Source organism: Urocitellus parryii, chromosome 8 (assembly GCF_045843805.1).
Source record: "Urocitellus parryii isolate mUroPar1 chromosome 8, mUroPar1.hap1, whole genome shotgun sequence".
In the NCBI taxonomy this organism is placed as follows: domain Eukaryota; kingdom Metazoa; phylum Chordata; class Mammalia; order Rodentia; family Sciuridae; genus Urocitellus; species Urocitellus parryii.
This window is the reverse complement of record NC_135538.1, coordinates 5522295-5542034: the sequence shown is the minus strand read 5'-3', so window position 1 is coordinate 5542034 and position 19740 is coordinate 5522295. Positions and strand designations below refer to the sequence as shown.

At 39.1% G+C, this 19740-nt stretch overlaps 2 protein-coding genes across 2 annotated transcripts in view; one reads left to right on the top strand and one right to left on the bottom strand.

Annotated features, from left to right (window-relative positions):
• The window catches only part of Prkn (parkin RBR E3 ubiquitin protein ligase), a 1241962-nt gene extending 1224056 nt beyond the window's left edge, over positions 1-17906 (bottom strand). Inside the window, exon 1 of the mRNA XM_026393149.2 lies at positions 17759-17906. Within this exon, the coding sequence (XP_026248934.2) occupies positions 17759-17765 (7 nt within the window). The 5' untranslated portion in view covers positions 17766-17906. The remainder of the gene's footprint in view (positions 1-17758) is intronic.
• A 407-nt stretch (positions 17907-18313) lies between these two features.
• Positions 18314-19740, top strand: part of Pacrg (parkin coregulated) — a 469717-nt gene continuing 468290 nt past the window's right edge. Inside the window, exon 1 of the mRNA XM_026393151.2 lies at positions 18314-18469. Coding sequence (XP_026248936.1) covers positions 18314-18469 — 156 coding nt within the window. The remainder of the gene's footprint in view (positions 18470-19740) is intronic.

Genomic DNA, 19740 nt, shown 5'->3' with positions numbered 1-19740 from the left:
TCTGTGGCACTGAGAGAATCAAATGACTTTCTTGGCCAGGGAGAATTCAGGTTCAATTTTAAAGTCCCCATTCTGTTACCCTCAGTCAGCTCTGTAGGAAGGTAATTATCAGGGCTTGAGGGATAGTCCCTGCAGTTCCCTAGAAGTAAACTTAGGAGCTAAATTAAGGCACTTAGAGGTAAACTCTCAGGCTGTGCAGAGCCTGGTTGTCTGATTTCCGTGGACTCCTGTGCAGAGGACTAAACACTCTTTTTTATTCAGAGAGTGGAAGAGAACAGGGCAGCAGAAACACAGCTTTCTATCATCGCCTTCAGCTCCTGCTAATCAATGGGAGTCACACAGCTAACAACCTCTTGCCATGGTTTTAAAGTGCAAGTTTAAGTGTTATTTCATTGTAGTGTCCTTGTATTGGAAAGCGTTTATTATGGAGTTTCAAATTTACCTGAATGTTGGGGAAAAAGCCACAGCAGGAAAGCGGCCATTGTGAGAAAAGAGGACATAAAATTCAAGCCATGAATTAAAGAGGCAAATGAAGGCACTCTCTTCCTTTATTAGAAACAGAAGAAACAGATTGTGCTCGTCTTGCTTAGGGCCACAGGCGCACTGCATGGAGTGCAGCCAGCATCAGTCACACTCAGGAGTTCTGCTCTGTGAAAGAGGAAGCCAGATGGGCTATTTACTTTCAACAAGATAATTCTGGAGGAAATTGTTATAAGTCAAAGAAACTTTTTAGCTTCATCTGCTATTTTATCCTCTAAACTGAGTCAAGAGGCAAAACTGAGGGTTCTGTCAGGAAAGAAATAAGAGACCAGGCAAGAGAATTCTGGAAATAAAAGAAGGAGCAGCACAGGATGGGGCAGCAGGGCTGTCCGAGTGCATGTGCTGCAAGGCCCCTCCACCTGGGAGTTACTCACTGCCACCCTAGACAAGGTGTGCCACCTCTCTGAGCTCAGCGTAACAGAGGTACAACAGTCGTCTCACAGGTAGTGAAGACAAAGTGGTACACATCAGGTACAGCACTTAGAATACAATACACAACACGAGCACTCCATAAAATCAGTCATTATTTTTATTCATTTATTTTCTCTACTTGCAAAATGTAAAGGGAACCTACCAGAGATCTGGATAAAGACACAGATCGATGACTGAACAATTCTTAAGAACATACCAAGAGCTAAATGCTACACCAATCTACTGATGGAATAGATATGTTTGAAAACAAACTTCTCTTTTACTTGATACCACAGAGAAAGAGTAAAGTAATCCAGATAATTTTATCTTTGGATCAAAATTTTCAAAGAAATTTTTCTACCTAAAATTTACTTCTCAAGGAACATAGGAAAGTTCATTAAATTCTGAGTTGAACCTCTGGTATATATAAAGGATGTCTCCCAGTGAAAAAAGCAGAGATTTCCCTTTCAAAGCTGCAAAATAATGACTACTGGGACAAAATCAGGAGAACATTATGGAAAAGCATCCAGCCCCCTCTTGGTTAGAAAGCACAACATATAAATGTTATTTATTAAGCCAAATTAAAAGTTCAAATGAAGTTGTGGGGTGATTAGGCATTCATGTTAACCTACTTTTCTTTTTATAATTATAATATTATTTAATAATCATTGGTGAGTCTAAGAGCATAAAAGATACTCTCCAAACAAAGTAATATGCAAAGTAATATGCAAAGTATACTTGGTCTACTGTATTTACCATGGCAAGACAAAGAATTATTCTTCTTCTGAAGGGAAAAATCCTGAGAAATCATTGATGTAGTTTTCAAAATTTATTTATGGCTCTGATAAGACAAATACAAAAGGAAACAGCATATTTTAAAGCTATTTAGGAAATCTACAAAGAATTGTTTAAATTTTTATATTCCTAGTGACTCAGTCCAGCTGTACCCCCTCAAAAACAAATAAATATTGACCATAAGAATATTTGAAAACAGTGTGAGAAAATACGTCTATATCTATGCTAGAAACTTACAGATTTTAGGCCTCAATTAAGACCAGCCAATAAAATGAGAAGAGTCTGCAAGAAAGTGAGTAGGGATGGAAATCGTATCTTTGTTCTATTATCATCTAAAAAGTTAATACAAAATAAAATTTCCCTAAGTACCACTGAGAGGCAAGCAAAAGAACAAACAATTTTATATTTTCAATAATCTAGAAATGAGCAGGAGAGCTGATTCCCTTGAAAACAACCTACTAAGACTTTTCTGATACTGATCCTAAACAATGATGATATATTAAGTGAAATGTAAAATGGATCATTCTCTTTCTCTTCTACACCTTGAATTTCCTCCCACTTTTAAAATATTATTGCACTAACTCAAAGGTCAAAAATCTAATAGCCTTTGCTGTTCAGTTTCAGACACTTTTGTAACCCCATTCTGGGTAGCTTCAGGATAAAATCCTACCTGCTCTGATACAGATAAAGAGCTCTGGGGCACCAGTCTTCCCTGGTGCCTTGCATCCTACTTACTGGGTATGCCAAGACTTGCAGGGACTGGTCATCCTATTACCTGGGCTCTTCCTCAGGACTGCTATTGTAGATGATGGAAAAGGCAACCTCTCCCCTGGACAAAAAGCAGGATGGTTTACTGCTTATTATAAAAGCAACAAATTCTCCAAATTCAGAGTTCCTCGGTTGCAGTCAAACATGCTCATACATAGCATCCAACTGGACCACAGTGTGTGGGGTGAGGCCCTCTGACTCCAACATGCCAATGCTCATACTGCTTGTTGTGTCATGGCTCATAAAATCCTTTCTCTCTGATCCAGCAGCCTCAAGTCTTCTGCCAGCAACCACGAAGAAGCAACTGGCTAAACAAGAGTAAAATTCATAGCTCTGACCTGACAGTTTTGGTGAAGGAAGGGATTCTGGTAGCAACAATGCTGTCTACAGGAGGAATGAAAATGGGCCCAGAGGTTAGATTTGGGGGTATGAAAAAAGTTTTCAGGATCTGGGAGACAATATTCTTGTCCAAATGAGGGTCACTGGGGTGGTACCTGAGTCCTCTTGTACTGCTTATTAATGAAGATAAAAGAGATAGAATTGAAACAAGCCATACAAATGGCAACTTGGTCCTTGTTGTTCACTAATTCTCCATTTCAGTGTGGAAGTGGGAATGCTACCATGATCCAAGGACAGCAAGGCCCAGCACAATGCTATATGGGTGTAGTGGCTTATCTGAGGAATTCCCAAGGTTGAGACAACAGTGTCAATAATAATGACCTTTTTACCTGACATAGGTCCTAGAGGGAACCATTCACACTAAGTTCATTTGGTTGAGCTCCAAGTGGGCAGCATCTTGGAACCAATAGTAAATGTGCCTTACTGACATGGAGTGAGTTATATCTTTCTCACACTATTAGATCCTTCTCTCTACTCTGACTCCAGCTGCTACAGAAAGAAAGATAACTTGGCTCTATCTAAGGTCTCTCCTCCACAGGAATCTGAAAGCCATACACATCCAGCCAGTATGATGGGAAAGGGAAGAACCAAAACTGTTGGATACAGGTATACAAGTTTCCATTCTACCTGATCCATGAAGGGAAACAACAGCGAATTCAACTGATAAGGTCTGGTGCCTCTCAGAAGGTGCAGGGAGCTGAGACCCTTGAGAAAGGTCTTTGGGCTGTGGCAGTGGTTCCAATAACCAATCATACAATAAGAACTGCTGTATATAGAGAGGTGAGTGCCCATGCAGCAGCGTCACCTTCATAATGGTGTCACATAGTACATCATCTCTCTCTCTCTCTCTCTCTCTCTCTCTCTCTCTCTCTATATATATATATATATATATATATATATATATATATATATTTAACAATAGCTATTAACCTGTTTAGTTAGTTGCCATAACAGAATACCACAGACTAGGTAATTTATAAATAATAGAGATTAATAGAGATGCATTTATCTTCAAGTTCTGAAAGTTTCTAGGGCTTGGTGCTGGCATCCATGAGGGCCTTCTTGCTATGACCTAACTTGATGCCATGTATCACATGGTGAAAATGGGCAAAGCAGGAGGAGCCAGAGAGAGCTCATTCTAAGAACAAAGCCACTCCTAGGATAACTCACTAATCCATTCACTTGTTAATCAATGAATGGGTTAATCCATTCCTGGGGACTTTACTCATGGCCAATCGCCTCACCAAGGTCACACCTCTCAAATACCAAGAACATATGACTTTGGGCATTATATTTCTAACAGGTGGACTCCAGGGAACTTAGTCAAACCATAACAACCTGTGATTAAACTTTGGTGGAAAATGAACACCTGACATTCTCATTTGTAGGTGGTCTACTTGCTGGTCAAATAGAAATGGTATATTAAAAATTCAACAGTCTAGACCATGTGTGATGGCACACGCCTATAATGCCAACAGCTTAGGAGACTGAGGCATGAGGATGCAAGTTCAAAGCTAGACTCAGCAACTTAACAAGGCCCTAAGCAACTTAGTGAGACACTAAGCAGTTTAGTGAGATCCTGTCTCAAAATAAAAATAAAAAACGGGTGGGGATGTGGCTTCGGTGGTTAAGTGCTCCTAGATTCAATCCCCAGTACCAAGGCAAAAAAAAAAATATATATATATACATATATACATATATATGTATGTATGTATATGTATGTATATATATGTATGTATATATATACATACATATATATACATACATATACATACATACATATATATGTATATATGTATATATATATGTGTGTGTGTATATATATATATATATATATATATATATATATATAAATAAATAAAAAACAGCAGCTTCCCTGTGCAGGAATCATCCCCAGTTCTCCCACCAGAAACAAGGTGCTGGCTCCTAGGGCTCTCAGCAGCTCCCTCCTTCAGTGTACTGAAAAACAGCAGTCATCCAGCCCCACTGACAAGCTTAGGAGACAGACTCTGGGAGGGGCCAGTCAACACAAAGGTCTAAATTGAAAGCTGTCACCTTTGTCAGACAGTGACCCCAGGGTCCAAGCATTTGATATTTTATAGACTCCTGGATGGCTGCTAATGGCCTGTCTGGTCTGCCACTTGGCAGATTAAAGAAGGCCCTCTACAGGGCCACAAACTTGTGAAAACAAGTTACTACTGCTGATCAGTCTTGGTCACCAATACAGATAACCATAGTTAGGATCCACTCAGTGGAACTGAATTAGACCGACTGGATCAAACTTATTACAAGAAATCAATACGGCTGGTCTGGCATCACTCTGTCACTGACAGTATCTCCCAAACACGGTCCTACCTCTCATACCTGGGCAAGCTCACGGACTGGTGTAACCTTGTTTCAATCTGACTGAAATTCACAGGATTCTCCCAACTCTGGGTTTTAGGTTATGGCAATCTAGACCTTGGCTACACAGTGACACTGTTCATGTGGCCTTAAGGAAACCAGTGCAATAGGATTTCAATTAGTAGAACAACAAATTCCAAACCATAATAACCTTTGTGCTCTATGTGGGAGAGAGGGAGCCACGGAATGGCTCTTCACTGGACACGAGGTTGCTTTCTGGAACATGTACTGCCCCATTATGATGGCCAATGGTATTAAAAATCAGCAAGACATTTTAAACTACCTTATGCCAATTATATTAGCTAATAGACTTGACTTTCACTGTATGAATTAATACCCACTGGGATTTATTCATAGTAGCCTGTATCAGAAACTTTGGTCAGATGTGGAGGCAGGAAAAGGTTAGTCAATACTGCAGGTTGGCCTCATCCTGCTGCTTTGGATCCTATAGATACCAGTCCTAATTAAATGCTATCTGAGACAAGCTGAATAATAGATTTGGTTCCAGCTTCTCATGGTCTGATTAATCAGAGTGGCCATGGAGTGGCATATTCACATGAAAGTTCATAAGAAGCCAAGATGGTGTAGGATGAAGTTTGGGAAGAAAGCATCTCTCAAATTCTCCACTTCTCGCTGGTTATACCACGACTGCATGATCCTGACTACTCTTTTACCTTGGCCACTACTCAGGGTTGTCTGTCACTGATAAGTTTTAGAAATAGATGATGTTTATCCCTAAAGAGTAGGTTGCTTACTGCTTGCTATAAAAATTGTAGATTTTTTTGTAATCTACAATTTGCATATACTCCAAGTCCAGTGTTCCTCATCTGCAGTGCAAACCTACTGCATGAATAGATCCTTTTGGCCATAGCACATCACATTTGGAGGCAAAGGAAACTGATGTAAACATGATGATATTTACATAACTTGCTGAACCATAGTAATGATGTACTCTGTCTCTAAGTCTTGTGTCTTCTGCCCAGCATCCATGATATATTTAAATAGGCTAGTTTACTTAAAGTGTAGATGTACAGCAAATATCAAATCTCAGATATAGCATGCTTATCTCCATCTTAAACCACCTTTGGCACATAACAGAAAGACCAGTTCAGGCAAGCACTTCAAACCTAACGATCACATGTGAAGTTACACAGATGTCCTAAAGTTGACCCACTCTTTCTAGATTCTTCAATGTGAGCAAGAGGAAGCTGTTAATACTCAAATGTCAAAACAAGGATCACTTCTCTATCTTCAAGAACCTAAACCAGCATGAGGTTCTTCACAGACAACTGAGGTTCCTCACTTCAATTCTAGTTCCTCATAAATCCCTATGAAGGGCAATATTACTACTACTTTGCTATATTGCAGGGTGGAGGAAAAAAATTAAGCATAGGAGATATTCTGATATTGTAGTTTGGTAAGAGAGGTGATGTTCGATATGGTGTCGATGGAGAAGGAAGAGGATAAGGAATCTACTAGGCATCTGCAGGATATAGTTTTTAATTCAAAACTTGATTTCAAAAAAGTACAATAAATCTCTGGGCATGGTGGCATATCCCAATAGCTTGTAAGACTGAGCCAAGAGGAAGTCAAGTTCAAGGCCAATCTTGAAAATTTAGCAAGGTCCTAAGCAATTTAGCAAAACCCTGTTTTAAAATTTAAAAATAAAGAGAAAGGGCTTGGGATGTGATTCAATGGTAAAGTACCTTTGGGTTTAATCCTTGGTACCAAAAAAAAAAAAAAAGTACAATAAATCAATCAAATAGTATACCTACCTACCCTCATGGAGACAGAATAAGAAGAAGAAGACCATTATTTATAAAATTGCACATCTGTCAGAGGGGAGGGAAGGCAGGAAATGTATGCCAAATTCAGGAATGGAGAGTCAATAAATAACAACAAATTTATTTTCTATTGTCAAAAATCCTATAAAAGTAAAATATTTAGGGTTTAAAATTCACCTTCAGAAATTTAGAAGACTCAGATGTTACCAACTGATTTTTGTTTGATTACAGGATGATAATTTAACAGGAAGAATTATATAAACCAATTATTAAAATACTACAATGCTATGTCCAGACTTCAAGCTGAGGGAATATCAAATGTTCTCAATATATATTTGAAATTTATCACTTTATAACTTACATGATTAAAATAAACTGTCCTAAAAATTAGGAAAATTCACATTGCTTCTGAAGGTAATTTTATAGTTGTCTCCATAATTCATTAAAAAGTAAAAATAAATGGCTTTTCAGAACAACCACAGACATGAACTTGATGGATGATCATTCCTCTGCCCCCTGTGAGCAATGATTTAAAAAGTGGCCATGTTTACTGAGACTACTCTGAGTGCTCACAGACAGGGAGGCTGCTGGCGTGTCCCAGGATTTAATTATGTGGAGGTACTGCTGGAGGGGCGCTTGCCTATGGTAAACAACACCACTTCTGATTTCCAACCAAAACTTTAAAATCTAAACCTATCTTTTTAAACAACCCGAAAGAACATCTTTACATCTCTAGAACAATTAGGAAACAACACCAGACTCTGGCTTTGTTGTCTGTCACCAGGTGTTTGTCTGGGCAAGGTTAAGGAGGAGGCACTTGAACCTCCAGACTGAATGATCCCATCCGTCAGAGCTGGCCAAACACTAAAGGCCTGGAAATACATCTGCTTTTCTCATTTAAATAAATAAATAAATAAGCAACCTCAGAATAATTAAAATAAATTCCTGCCCAAATTAAATTGCCTTCAAGTTTTCTCTACAAGGCTTTGGGCATTATAAACACCCCTCCACTTTGGCTTGTCATGTTTCCTCAATCAATCACACAGTAGCTTAGAATTAAATTGAAATGATTGAATCAAGGAAAATCAAATTTTTTAACATTTAGTTTCAGTAATGTGATTATGAAGCTTTTAGTGACATTGTAATTACTTCGAAGCTTTGAGCATATGTTTCTACTGAGAGTATTCCATAGAGAAAAATTGCATTAGGAAAGGGAGTAAATACAGTAAATACAGACCCCAATGAAGGGGGGTAAAAAATCACCTTTGTTAAAAAGTTAAAAGCTAAAGGTAAAAAAGAAAGAATGTTCATGTGATTTATACTCTAAACATCCTACATACAGTAACCACTTTAAAGTCCAAGTTTATTCCAAAATTGAAATAATTGAAGAGCTTCCATAATAATATTAGAGATACACTAAGGAGAAACAACAATAGAGAATGGGGGGAAAAGAAAAAAATGTCCATCATCATCCTTGGGTCATCATCCTTGGGTTAACTCCAATTTTTTACACAGGAAAATGTGAGAGACTAAAATCTCTCATAAAAATCAATGGGTTACCTCCTCAGAATATAAAACATTTTAAATGTATTTTATATTTTCCCTCATCAAGCAAGGTAGTTACTTCCCCTCCATATTCATTTTTTTTTTCATCTGTTTCAACAGTTAGCTGGGATTCTGCTGGGTTTCCCCACAAAGACAAATGAGATGAAGCCCCACCCCAAAGTAAGTACCAACAGAGAGAATCCTTCAAAAGACACTCAAGACAACAAAGGAGAGGCAAACACAGCATGGCCTCTCCTCCAATTCCTACTTGGTCACATTTACCAACTAATTAAGCACACACACACTCTTCTTTCCTCAAGAACCCACAGAATTAGGTCTTTAAAGTTCAGCAGGAAATGATTCTGGCACAATAACCCGAAGTACACAAACTTTTGAAGGGTGTGTTTACTCTGATTACATCAAAGTACAGGTAATTGTCTTCATGACTTGAAGACCCTAAGTGGGACGTGGTGTGAGGCCTGAGGGTGCTTTACTAAGCTACTGGAATTTCCAATTTTAAATGTGAATTCACTTCTTTCTTTCAGCCACAGGCCCAGCCACTGGCTACTACCTTGGAGGAGACCTGATCCTTGAAGCTGTGGTAACCTGCCCACTGACCAGGGAAGCATTAAAGTTTGCTTCCTCTGCCCAAATGGTCCTCAGAATTTAACAAGCACCGTCTGTCCATTTGTTGCCAATATGCTGCTCTTTATTAAATTAGGATAGAACAGACTAGCATGGTTATAATATCCATGTTAACCAAAAGTAAGTGAGATCTGAAATGGCCCTGCTGCCAAAGTTACCCTTCTAAAAGTAAATTGGAGCATGCCCATCCCCAGCATTAAGACCAAGGGAATCCTCATCACTCAGCATGAAACCCAAATTCCCCAGCATGGCATGGAACACTGCCCTGAGCTGCCTTCCACTCTTCTCCCTGATCTCACATCACCTGCTCCATGCTCCTCAGCTTTCCCAGCACAACCTCTGTGAACAAGCCTCCAGTCTTACTTGCCAGACCCTCTATTTAAAATCTGTTTTCTTTTTTTACCTCTTAGGAGATCACTTAGCTTTGAAGGTCCATCTTAAATAAATACTACCTGTGCTAAAGGCTCCCCTGCTGGATCACACAATTAAACACACTTCCATTGTAATGTTGATGATTGTTGATAATGATTTTACCTGTGAGCACAGTGTAGTCACTTCAGCGTGACTTCCAGTGTGAGTAAGCTATGCAGGCTCAGTCCTGATGCATACAGGTCCTATAACAGGGTCTCCATGTATTTCCTTACTTCATTTTGCTAACAAAATGCCAATTTTTTCTTTTTTTACCAATCAAATTCTGTACCTATTCTTAAATTTTGTTTCATATTTCCTTTAGATTTTTATTAACAATGTGTAATGGAATGTCTTTCCAAATGTTTCAGCTAAAACTGCTTCAAATTCTACCGACATCTTTAAATTTCTGAAGGAAATTGAGCTACAAGATTTTGTTCTTTTGTCCTTCTCAACTTTACTAGAATTTATTTAAAAATTCTAACTGTGTAATTTTCAACAAAGCCAGATTAGCTATTATTTACAAAGGGCAGGACAATGTTAAGCTATTCCAAAGGAGCATTAAGTGTCTAACGTTCACAGTAAACTCTCAAATCAGAAAGCAAAATGTACATAAAATGGTTATTTGCTCCTGCTTTCCCTGATCATCTGCTGTAATGTAAAGTCATATTTCCTGTCAAAAGCATAACAAAGCTTCCCCTTCTCTACAGGATACAAATTAGCAACCTGGTACATCAAATTACCCAGCTGTAATTCACTACCTCAGTCCAGGAGAATATCCACATGTTCTTTTGCCACCTGGGAAAACTACCTTGAAAAGTGAGCTATGCCCTTGGCCACCTTTACCAAGTAGTCCATGAGGAGAGAGAGGGAGAGGGAAAAAAATAACCAACTAGACTCCTCACATGCAACCTAACTGTGTTACCTTTAAATGACCTCAGAAAGGGTGCAACTGAGCAGTATCACCATCAATTCAATGGGTTCCATCTGTTGTCCTTCCTTCATAAGGCACTTAACAACCGTGCTTACAAATGGCAAAGCATTACTGGTAATTGGTGGGCTAAATAATGGTCACCTGATATGACGCAAGGGGCCTTGCAGATGTGATCAAGTTGTGGATCTGGACAGCTGGAGATGTCTTGGTGGTTCCTAAATATAACCACATGGGTACTTAGAAGAGGAAGGTGGATAGAAGAGCTGACTGCAGCAAAGGGGAAGGAGATGAGACCACAGAGGCGGAGTCCAGCGAAGGTGTCAGGAGACAAGGAATGCCAGCAAGACTTCACTGTGGCTTCCAGAAGGAACTAGCCTGCTGACACCTTGGTTTCCACCTCTTAATATTCATTTTGGACGTCTAGCCTTCAAAAATACAGCAGAATGGTGTGTGGTCCTTTAAGCCACTAGACTGTGGTGATTTGTAAGAGCAGCAACAAGAAACTAATGCAGCAATGGAGACCTTACTTCACAGAAAATAATTTGAACAAAGTTAGATACTGAAGAAAGCAAAGTTCTGGTTCTAAAGTTTATTTTCTTGACAACATTATATTTAACCAGATCATGAAATCATCTAAAGTAGGCTGCCACTAAAAATTTATCTGATATAGTTTATCACAAAAGTATAATCAGTTTGGTACACATTATAACAATGATGCATTTGTCCTTTTCTTAAGATTCTATTTATACCATGTTGTTTTTGTTACTTCCAGAATACTGTATACTTAATGTGGAATATCTGAAAAACACAGAAATCAAAATGAAAATAAAATCCCACAAAGCAAACATAATAATTTGGGAGTATATTCCTGATATTTTCATGTATATAAATGGCACCTAATGCTATCTACCTCTCAGTTATGGTAACTGAACTCTTATACTTTTTTAAAATACAATTCTCAATTATTAAGAATTCACACATATTTATCCAACCTTAGATAATTCATGTTTATCACTCTGTTTAAAAAAAAAAAAAAGAAAGAAAGAAATCACATCACCTTTAGAAACCTGACCTCAAAGGCCATAGCACCTTCTCTGACTTGTACAATTTGCACTCTATGCGCATAAAATGATTAAAACTGTTTAGAGAAGCCAGAAGATATTATTACTAAATTTATACACAAATAATTGTGAATGAATTGATCCAATGAGGAAGTTCCCCGGAAGTTAGACCCTCCCCAATAAAATGTATTCTAGAACTGTCTTCCACTACATATATACTGGGGAGAGAAAACAGGGAGCACGGGTGGGCATTTTAACTAACACATTACAATCTTCCTGTTTCATCTATGAATATTGAACAAGTGTCAGGTGTTAGGTTCCTACCTTTCTACGATCTGAACAACGAATCTACTCTCCAGATACAATAAGTATTGAAAATCACAATGCAGTGACAAAGGGTTTCATCTCAGGTCACCTTAATGTACTGAGATTCCCCAAAACACTTTTTGATATGAATGACGGGTGCATTCATCAATTACATAAGCAAATAATGAAAAAGCCTCACAATTATACCTAACATCTATAGTTCCTAATCCTAACTTCTTATTCCTCATTTAATGAGAGTAGAGGCACACAGGATGGGGGAGGTTGAACACAGATTTTCTTCTCTAACATTAGGACTCTAACATGAACTTTCACGGGGAGTCCCGCTTGAGTCTTATAGTAAATTTGCAAACTCAAGAATCCATCAGTACTATTAAAAACTCAAGCAGTAAGTTATGAGGTATCCTAGAGGAAGAGCTCCATTCTGCACTGCTCAGGTGACTCAGCAGCAGAGCTGTCTCAACATTGTTCTCTCCATGTAGAGAAGAAACTATAAACAGCAGGTGTAAAAACTATAAACTTGAGCAGCAGGTGTCACATATCAAGGGACATGCAGATTATTTTCTGAAAAACAAATACACTTTAAGTTTTAGAAACATAAAAAATACCTGTGAGGGACATTATGCTAAAAATTAGAAAAACACTTTTTTTTTTTTATAAATATGGTCTTTAATCACAGCTTACTTAATGATATAGCAAATCAATGTCATTTCCTTAAGAAAATCCATCTCCCACTCCATAGCCACCCTATCATTCTGCAGACACTGTTAGAACTTCACCTGGACTTGTTGGCCCTTGTGGCACCAGGCTGCAACTTTCCACTACTGCCATAGCCATTTTTCTAAAACACAATCTATCTGGAAGATTCTTCTGTATACAATGGGTCAATGCCTCCTCCTTACCATAACACTTAATCCCACTCCCCCGACATGGTTTATAGGCTGCTTCCTTCCAGCTTCACCAGGTACCCTTCACTCTACTCACTCTCCCTTCAGACCTCTGTCTATGTCCTTCTCTCCTTCTAGAAGGACACCTTCACCTAGTTAATTCACATTGTCCTCCAGGACAACTCAAATGGCTCCCCTGGGAGACGGGTGGATCTGGCAGGCTCCATTAGCTGCATCCTCCATGCTTCTTTGTACACACCTGTATCATGATACTGCCATTTAGGTCTGCAAGTATTCCTTTTTCTACGTGTCTTCTGGGTTATGAGCAAGGAACTGACAAATAGGAGTTGCAAAATCTTGGCTGATTCTAAAGGAGGAGCTAATTGCTTCAGATTGGGAAATGGGTGAGAGGTGAAACCAAGTAGAAAACTTAAGAAAAACTATATATAAAGTTGGTGTCATTTGAAATGGATCTTGAAAGGATGAACAGTATTTTCCAGATGTACAACCAAGAAGGGCTTTCTAATCTGAGAAAATTACATGAGTAAAAGAGACGAGGCAAGAAATATCAGGTTGTGTTGCAGTATGTGTGGGGCGGGGTGGTGTTGATAGTATATACATCTTACTGCACTCTTCATATGAGGGAGCAGATGGAATCCATAACAAAAATACATGTCTTATCAACAAATTCATGGGAGAAATGGTCTCACATTTGTTTCCCTTCCCTACAGGCAATATATACTCATACACTACACCTGGATCCACTCCACCCAGCACCACTTAATACAGTACATTACAAAATTTGACACTGAAATCATTATTGTGAATTGAAATACCTACTACTCTGAGGAAGAGAGCCTTCTATTTAGTGAAAAACAGGTACCTGAGTTAACCTGGTACAAGTCCTAAATAGTTAAGAAATAGAGTCTTGGGGGGAAACAGTCCTATTACTGCAATTCCTTGTAACCAAGATTGTCTCCTAGAGGATGAAGTAAATAAGCTATGGGGGTGAGCTGAAACCGAAATCAACCAACTGTCAGCCAAGTCTCTTTCTTTAGTATTACAAAATTTAAGAGAAAAAAACATTCAGATTACTACAAAGAAACATTTAAAATGAGCTCATTAAATGCAAATTAAAACAGAAACATTGAATAAGCACTGGGCTATAATTAAAGGCTGAAGAAACAGCAGGTAAGAAACAATTTTCATTGATCAAAGATGTGAAAGCTAACAGAGTAAAGTATTTTGCATTAAAACTGCTTTCATGAATATGAAGCATTTGAAGGAGAACTTTCTCTTCCTTTCTCTTTTCTTTCTTTTCGAATTTTTCAAAGAAGCTTTGGAGGTAGGAATGGATTTGCATATCTTAATACAAAGTACTTTCATTGTATCATTTTCAAGCAATGAAGCTATGAGGTTTAAAAAAAAATACAGACTTCAAAAAAAAAAAATCCCTGAAATAGAGCCAAAACTGTAAAGGGCATAAGGTCCTTTTACAGCCATTGGACCCAAAAGAGAACTTTGTATAATTACATGAAATCCTCTATGCAAAAGTTTAGCAGAATCTATTTAATCTATTTTGTGACACAGATGTACCTCATAATAAATAGGAGTTTGAGTACTTAGATGCAGAGTTGCTTTCATCTAAAGTTATTCAAATGGCAGGGCAAGTAGCAATACACACTAAGTCAACTAGCAATATAGATTCCAAGACTTTAAAATTTACTGCATACAAACTTTTTAAAAAATATGTAGATCTGGGAGCCAAGAGTAGCATTAGACTGTAAGTTCCTGATGGCAAGGTTCCTTTGTCTGTTCACTCTTACATCTCTGCCACCTAAAGCATACAGTAGGCACTCCATCCTTGAATCTGCTTTTGTGAAACTAAAGCATTATAAAATGAGAAGTGAAGGCTTTTTTTTTCTTCATAAACTTATTTTAATATTAAGGTACACTGCTGTTGACCTAGCAAAAAGGCAATAATAAAAATACTTTGTGGCATACCAGGGGAAAGGGGCACTCATCAATGTGTCAGGAGGGTCCAGCCATCAAGGACAGCATTCAGCTTGTACATTAGAAGGCACTAAGCCTACTGAATGCTCACCACTGGGGAATACTGCATGATTAGAGCATCCCCCAGAATAGAAGGCAAGGCAGAATTATAGGGAAGTGGCTCTGTACATGCAGATACGAAAGTTCTCAAAGAAAGGTTATGTTAAACAAGGTATAAAGGAGACTACATTTTAATTATTGTTTGGTTTTATTAATCAAGAATCTTTTAAAAGACATTAAATTCTCAATACTGGCAATATTATCATATGTATATCTGTAAATTTTAATATCTAATTCTACCAAAATACAAAATCTATAGGAAATTTAAATATTTCACAAGTATCACCACTAAAATTCAATTTTAAACACAAATAATTGTTCATTTTTCAAAAGGTGAAATATAATTTTAATAGAGCAGTCAAAATTACATTTTTCTACATTGAATTTTCTTAAGCTTTTCTATTCTGCTTTATATTATCTTGAACTCCTCTACACCTCTCACAAAGGCACAATTTTTCATTGACTTCAATTAAATTATGTTTCTGTAGCTGTCTGGGTCGGGGCATTTAACATGTCAATCATATTCTGAGTGGGAAATCTAAGTACTTTTGAAACAGTCTCAGTGCCGGGAAGGGAATCCTCAGCTTTCAGAAGGTAATTTTATTGGTCGTGAGGTAACAGTTGGCTCCTTTCCTTTACCAGGGGAAAAGGAAATCTTCATGATTTTCCTCAAAAGAGATGGGATTTAAATGGAGAGTACAATTTGCATCAAGGAGAGTGTAGGACTCGGGGAGTACATGAAAGGCACTGCTCTGAGTAGCACTCCTTCACTTAACAGAAAAAAACAACCTTAGATAAATATTCATGTGTATTTTGATCTTCAGCTGATCACTGGGTAAAGACCACCATGCCTTTCTTTCCTGGCCCAGAAGTTTAGTTACAAAGATAAAATGCATCACTCTAGGGCTTCCTTTCATTTACTTTCACTTTTATTTATCTATACAACACACCCAAGTCCAAAACTAGCAGTTCAGATTTTTATTGAAGTGTGACCACCAAGAGAATGAGGCAATGCCACTAGCTGAATAAAATAATCTGCTGCACATTGTCCACATGCTTTTTTTATGGAATGTACTGTTCTTGGGAGGGGTGAAGATTTAATCATTTATGTTGTAAAACATACTTATATGCAATATATAAAACAATAGCTGGAGTAAGAGAAAGAACATTTTTTAAAACTTACCTTAAATTTCCCATGTTTTTAGCAGTAATAAATTTGCCTAATCATTCAATCTAAATATCATACTTCTTCCATCTTGGAAAAATTCTGGATAAAACTAAACAAAACAGCCTAAATGTATTTCATCCTAATAAAGTTGTTACTAAAATAATCTATTAGATAATAATTTATAATTAAATGATGATTTCTATATCTTAATTCCTCTTTATATAAATGTGCTTCTCTTAATATCATGCATGCACTAGATTAAGAGAGATTTAAAATAAAACGTGTGGAATTGTCTTCAAAGTAAGGTAGAGACTATCATTTTGCTGTAAAAAACTGCCAGCATGAATTTTATTCCTCTACTTGGTTCCCTGATTTAGTTCATATTAGTGCTTATGAGTGAATCTCATGTAAATGTCACATAAAAGGCTCAATAAATGACTCATAAAAGTGTATATTTTTTCTTAATTTGATAATTTAATTTCAAGTCATTCACCAAAAGTTACACCATACTAGAAAAGTAAGAAAAATTGGACAACACCCTTAGGCTTTTTACTATTAACTGCAATGGTCATGTTAGTTAACTGGCATGACTCTCCCAAAAATGTGTATAATGTTTAATATTTGAGCCTTACTTCCAAAAATAAAAACATGTAAAAAAGGTTTTCTGTGCATAAACATCCACCTCTCCTCATCTTTCTTCTGGACAGACAACACCTGATATCAAAAATGCATGTTGCAATCAAAGGCAAGCAAGATCCCCAAACTTACAATAAATAATCTGGAGCAACTCTCTGCAATAATGAACTCCCCACACAGCTGTTTTCTACACATACCACCATTTCCACTAATTTTTGAGGATAGCTCCTAAAGTAAGTTTTGGCTTAACAACCCTGGAAAAGAAGACCTTTGCTGATCTTAGACTTCGCAGTGTTTATAACTCTCTACACCTACCTCCAAAGTTTGACAGGCAAAATGCACCTAGGTGCAAAAGATTTCATCTTTGCTCTCAATTATTTCTTACATTTCATATCTTCAAGAAGAGATGTAAAAGGAGGATCCCAGGGAGCAAGATATTTAAATCCACCTGGAGGGATTTCTTTTGAACCCAGCCATCATGCCCAGTCTAATGCTTAAGTTTTTCCTTAAAGAGTCCTAAAGACAGTGGGTCCCCATCTGTCCTAAGCTGACAGACAGCCGCCAGGCCTCCTTAAGGAACGCGGGGGCAGGAGGTGGGAGTGGGAACCGATTTGGGGCGGCCCTCGGTGCAGGGCTGCGAGAGCCCAGGGGGCGCGGCTGCGCGCACCTCTTCCCTGGCAAGTGGTCTTCCTGGGAACCCTGTCGAGCCACGGCGGGGCGGGGCGGGGACTGCACACACACTTATGCTCCTGGACATCCCACCAGGCCAGCGAGGCTGGCCCAGATGGGCCCTGGAGCGGCCCGGCGGCGCGGGCGGAGGGTGGCGCGACACTTGCGCCCTGTCACTGACAGGTGGCCCCGGCCGGCACCCGAGGTTTCCGGGTCGGCCTGGGCGCGGGTCGGCGCAGAGAGGCTGTACCTGGCAGGCACCCACGTACCTATCATGGTCACTGGGCAGGTGGCGGCTGCCGGGCAAGCCGGGGGCCACACGCGCACGGGCGTCGCCCGCGCCTCCCACCAGCGGCTTTCCCTCAGCTCAAGTCCTCCAGGCCTCCCCGCCCCCGCGCCCGGCGCCCGGTGCGCACGCGCAGGCGGCCCGCGGCCCGGTGCCTGCTGGGAGTCGTAGTTTGGTCGCGTGGCTTCGCCTCACGCCCCCACCCTTTCCGCCTTCAGGCCCAGGAAACGTACGTCACGGAGGGGCGCGGCTCCGGGCTCGTAGTGTTGACGAGTCGCTTAGCAACCGGGAGGCTAACCTTTGGAAGCTTGTTGCAGCACTAGCCGCGGTCCTGCCCTCTTCCTGCCCCTCCCCTCCCTCAAACTCCCTTCACCTAGGTGCTGCCAAACACCTGGATCGACCTGGCACCTCGAGAGGCTGAATTTCTACCAGTAACGCGCCTTTTACGTTTTTTCCCCGATCTCCCGCTCACATCCGTAAAACCCTCTGATTCTTTTACTACACTTTTTTTTATGAGAACAAGACATTTTCTAGGAAGATGGTGGCAGAAAAAGAGACCCTGAGCTTAAACAAATGCCCAGACAAGATGCCGAAGAGGACCAAGCTGCTGGCACAACAGCCGCTCCCGGTGCACCAGCCTCACTCCCTGGTTTCTGAGGGCTTCACAGTCAAAGCCATGATGAAAAACTCAGTCGTAAGTGATCTTCCTCAATTGAACGCACTCGCTCCCTGGCAGGGGACGCGACGTTGTAGAGGGTGGCTGGCCCTCCAGTGGACTCCCAGCCCATGTCCTGGGTAGGCTGCCAAAAATGCCAGTTCTTCAGTGCCCACCAGTGTGTGGAGGTCCGGCTAGGTGGTTAGGAAGCCTCTTGGGCAGCTGAGGGACCGTGCCCATTTACAAGCATCTTCCTGGTAACTTGTGGCTTCTAGACCACCCCAAATTACTCTTAAGTATTTACACAAAGAAAGAACCCTTACCTTAACGAAGTCTCAACTAGCCCTACTTAGCAAAGGGCCTGATAGAAGGGAGAGTTCTTAGAAAACATAAACTCTTGCAAAACTTAACATGTGCTCTGAGACAGCTGGGAACATAATATTCTACATAGTTAAATAATCTACAATAATAAACATTTATCCCACCTCGGACATTGTAGAATATAATAGAATTTGCTCTAACATCATTCTTACAAAATGGTATCAGCCAGTTACAGTACTGAAAGGCAACTTAATATGAAACCTATATCCTGATAGGCCTTTTAAATGCATTTTAAACAATGCAAGCTTTAGTTCAAGTATCTCGGCCTTTAATACAATTCATATTTCATTTCTATTATTTGTGGCAATAAAAATAAAGTATGCTCAATACCATTAGGGGAAAATACATTAAATGCACACAAATGGTTTAACTCCATGAATGATAATTTTTAAAACCTTCCTATTTGTTTAATAGCTTTGAATTTGATATGCTAAACCAGACTTTCTACTGAGTTAGCACCTGTCTGGGAATGAGACATTAAATAATAAAGGCAGCTTTTAGATTTGTGTAATTTACACCCTGGGAGGACCTGACTTATTGTATGGCAATTCATTTTGTTAAATGAGTAGTGTTGTTTTCCAGCTTCACACTATTTGTTTTACTTACATGCTGCAGACATAATATTACTTCATTACTAAACTGCATCCTTAAAATTTATGAATGAAACAGATTACCTGTAGACTTTTAGGTCACATTACAATGTTGCTCCACGAAATGGTGTTCTCAGTTTGGGGTTGGGTGTCAGTTGATATGCAGTAGTTAAAATACTTGAAAATAAACTAAAAATTCCTGTGATAATTGGAGCCCTTTCTCATAGATTTTCATTTGAATGAAATGTCATGGGAATCAAGAAGACATTTGTCAGCCTACAAAATACCATTTGTATTCAAGTTAATCATTCAGTTTTTTCCTTTTACACAATACTTATG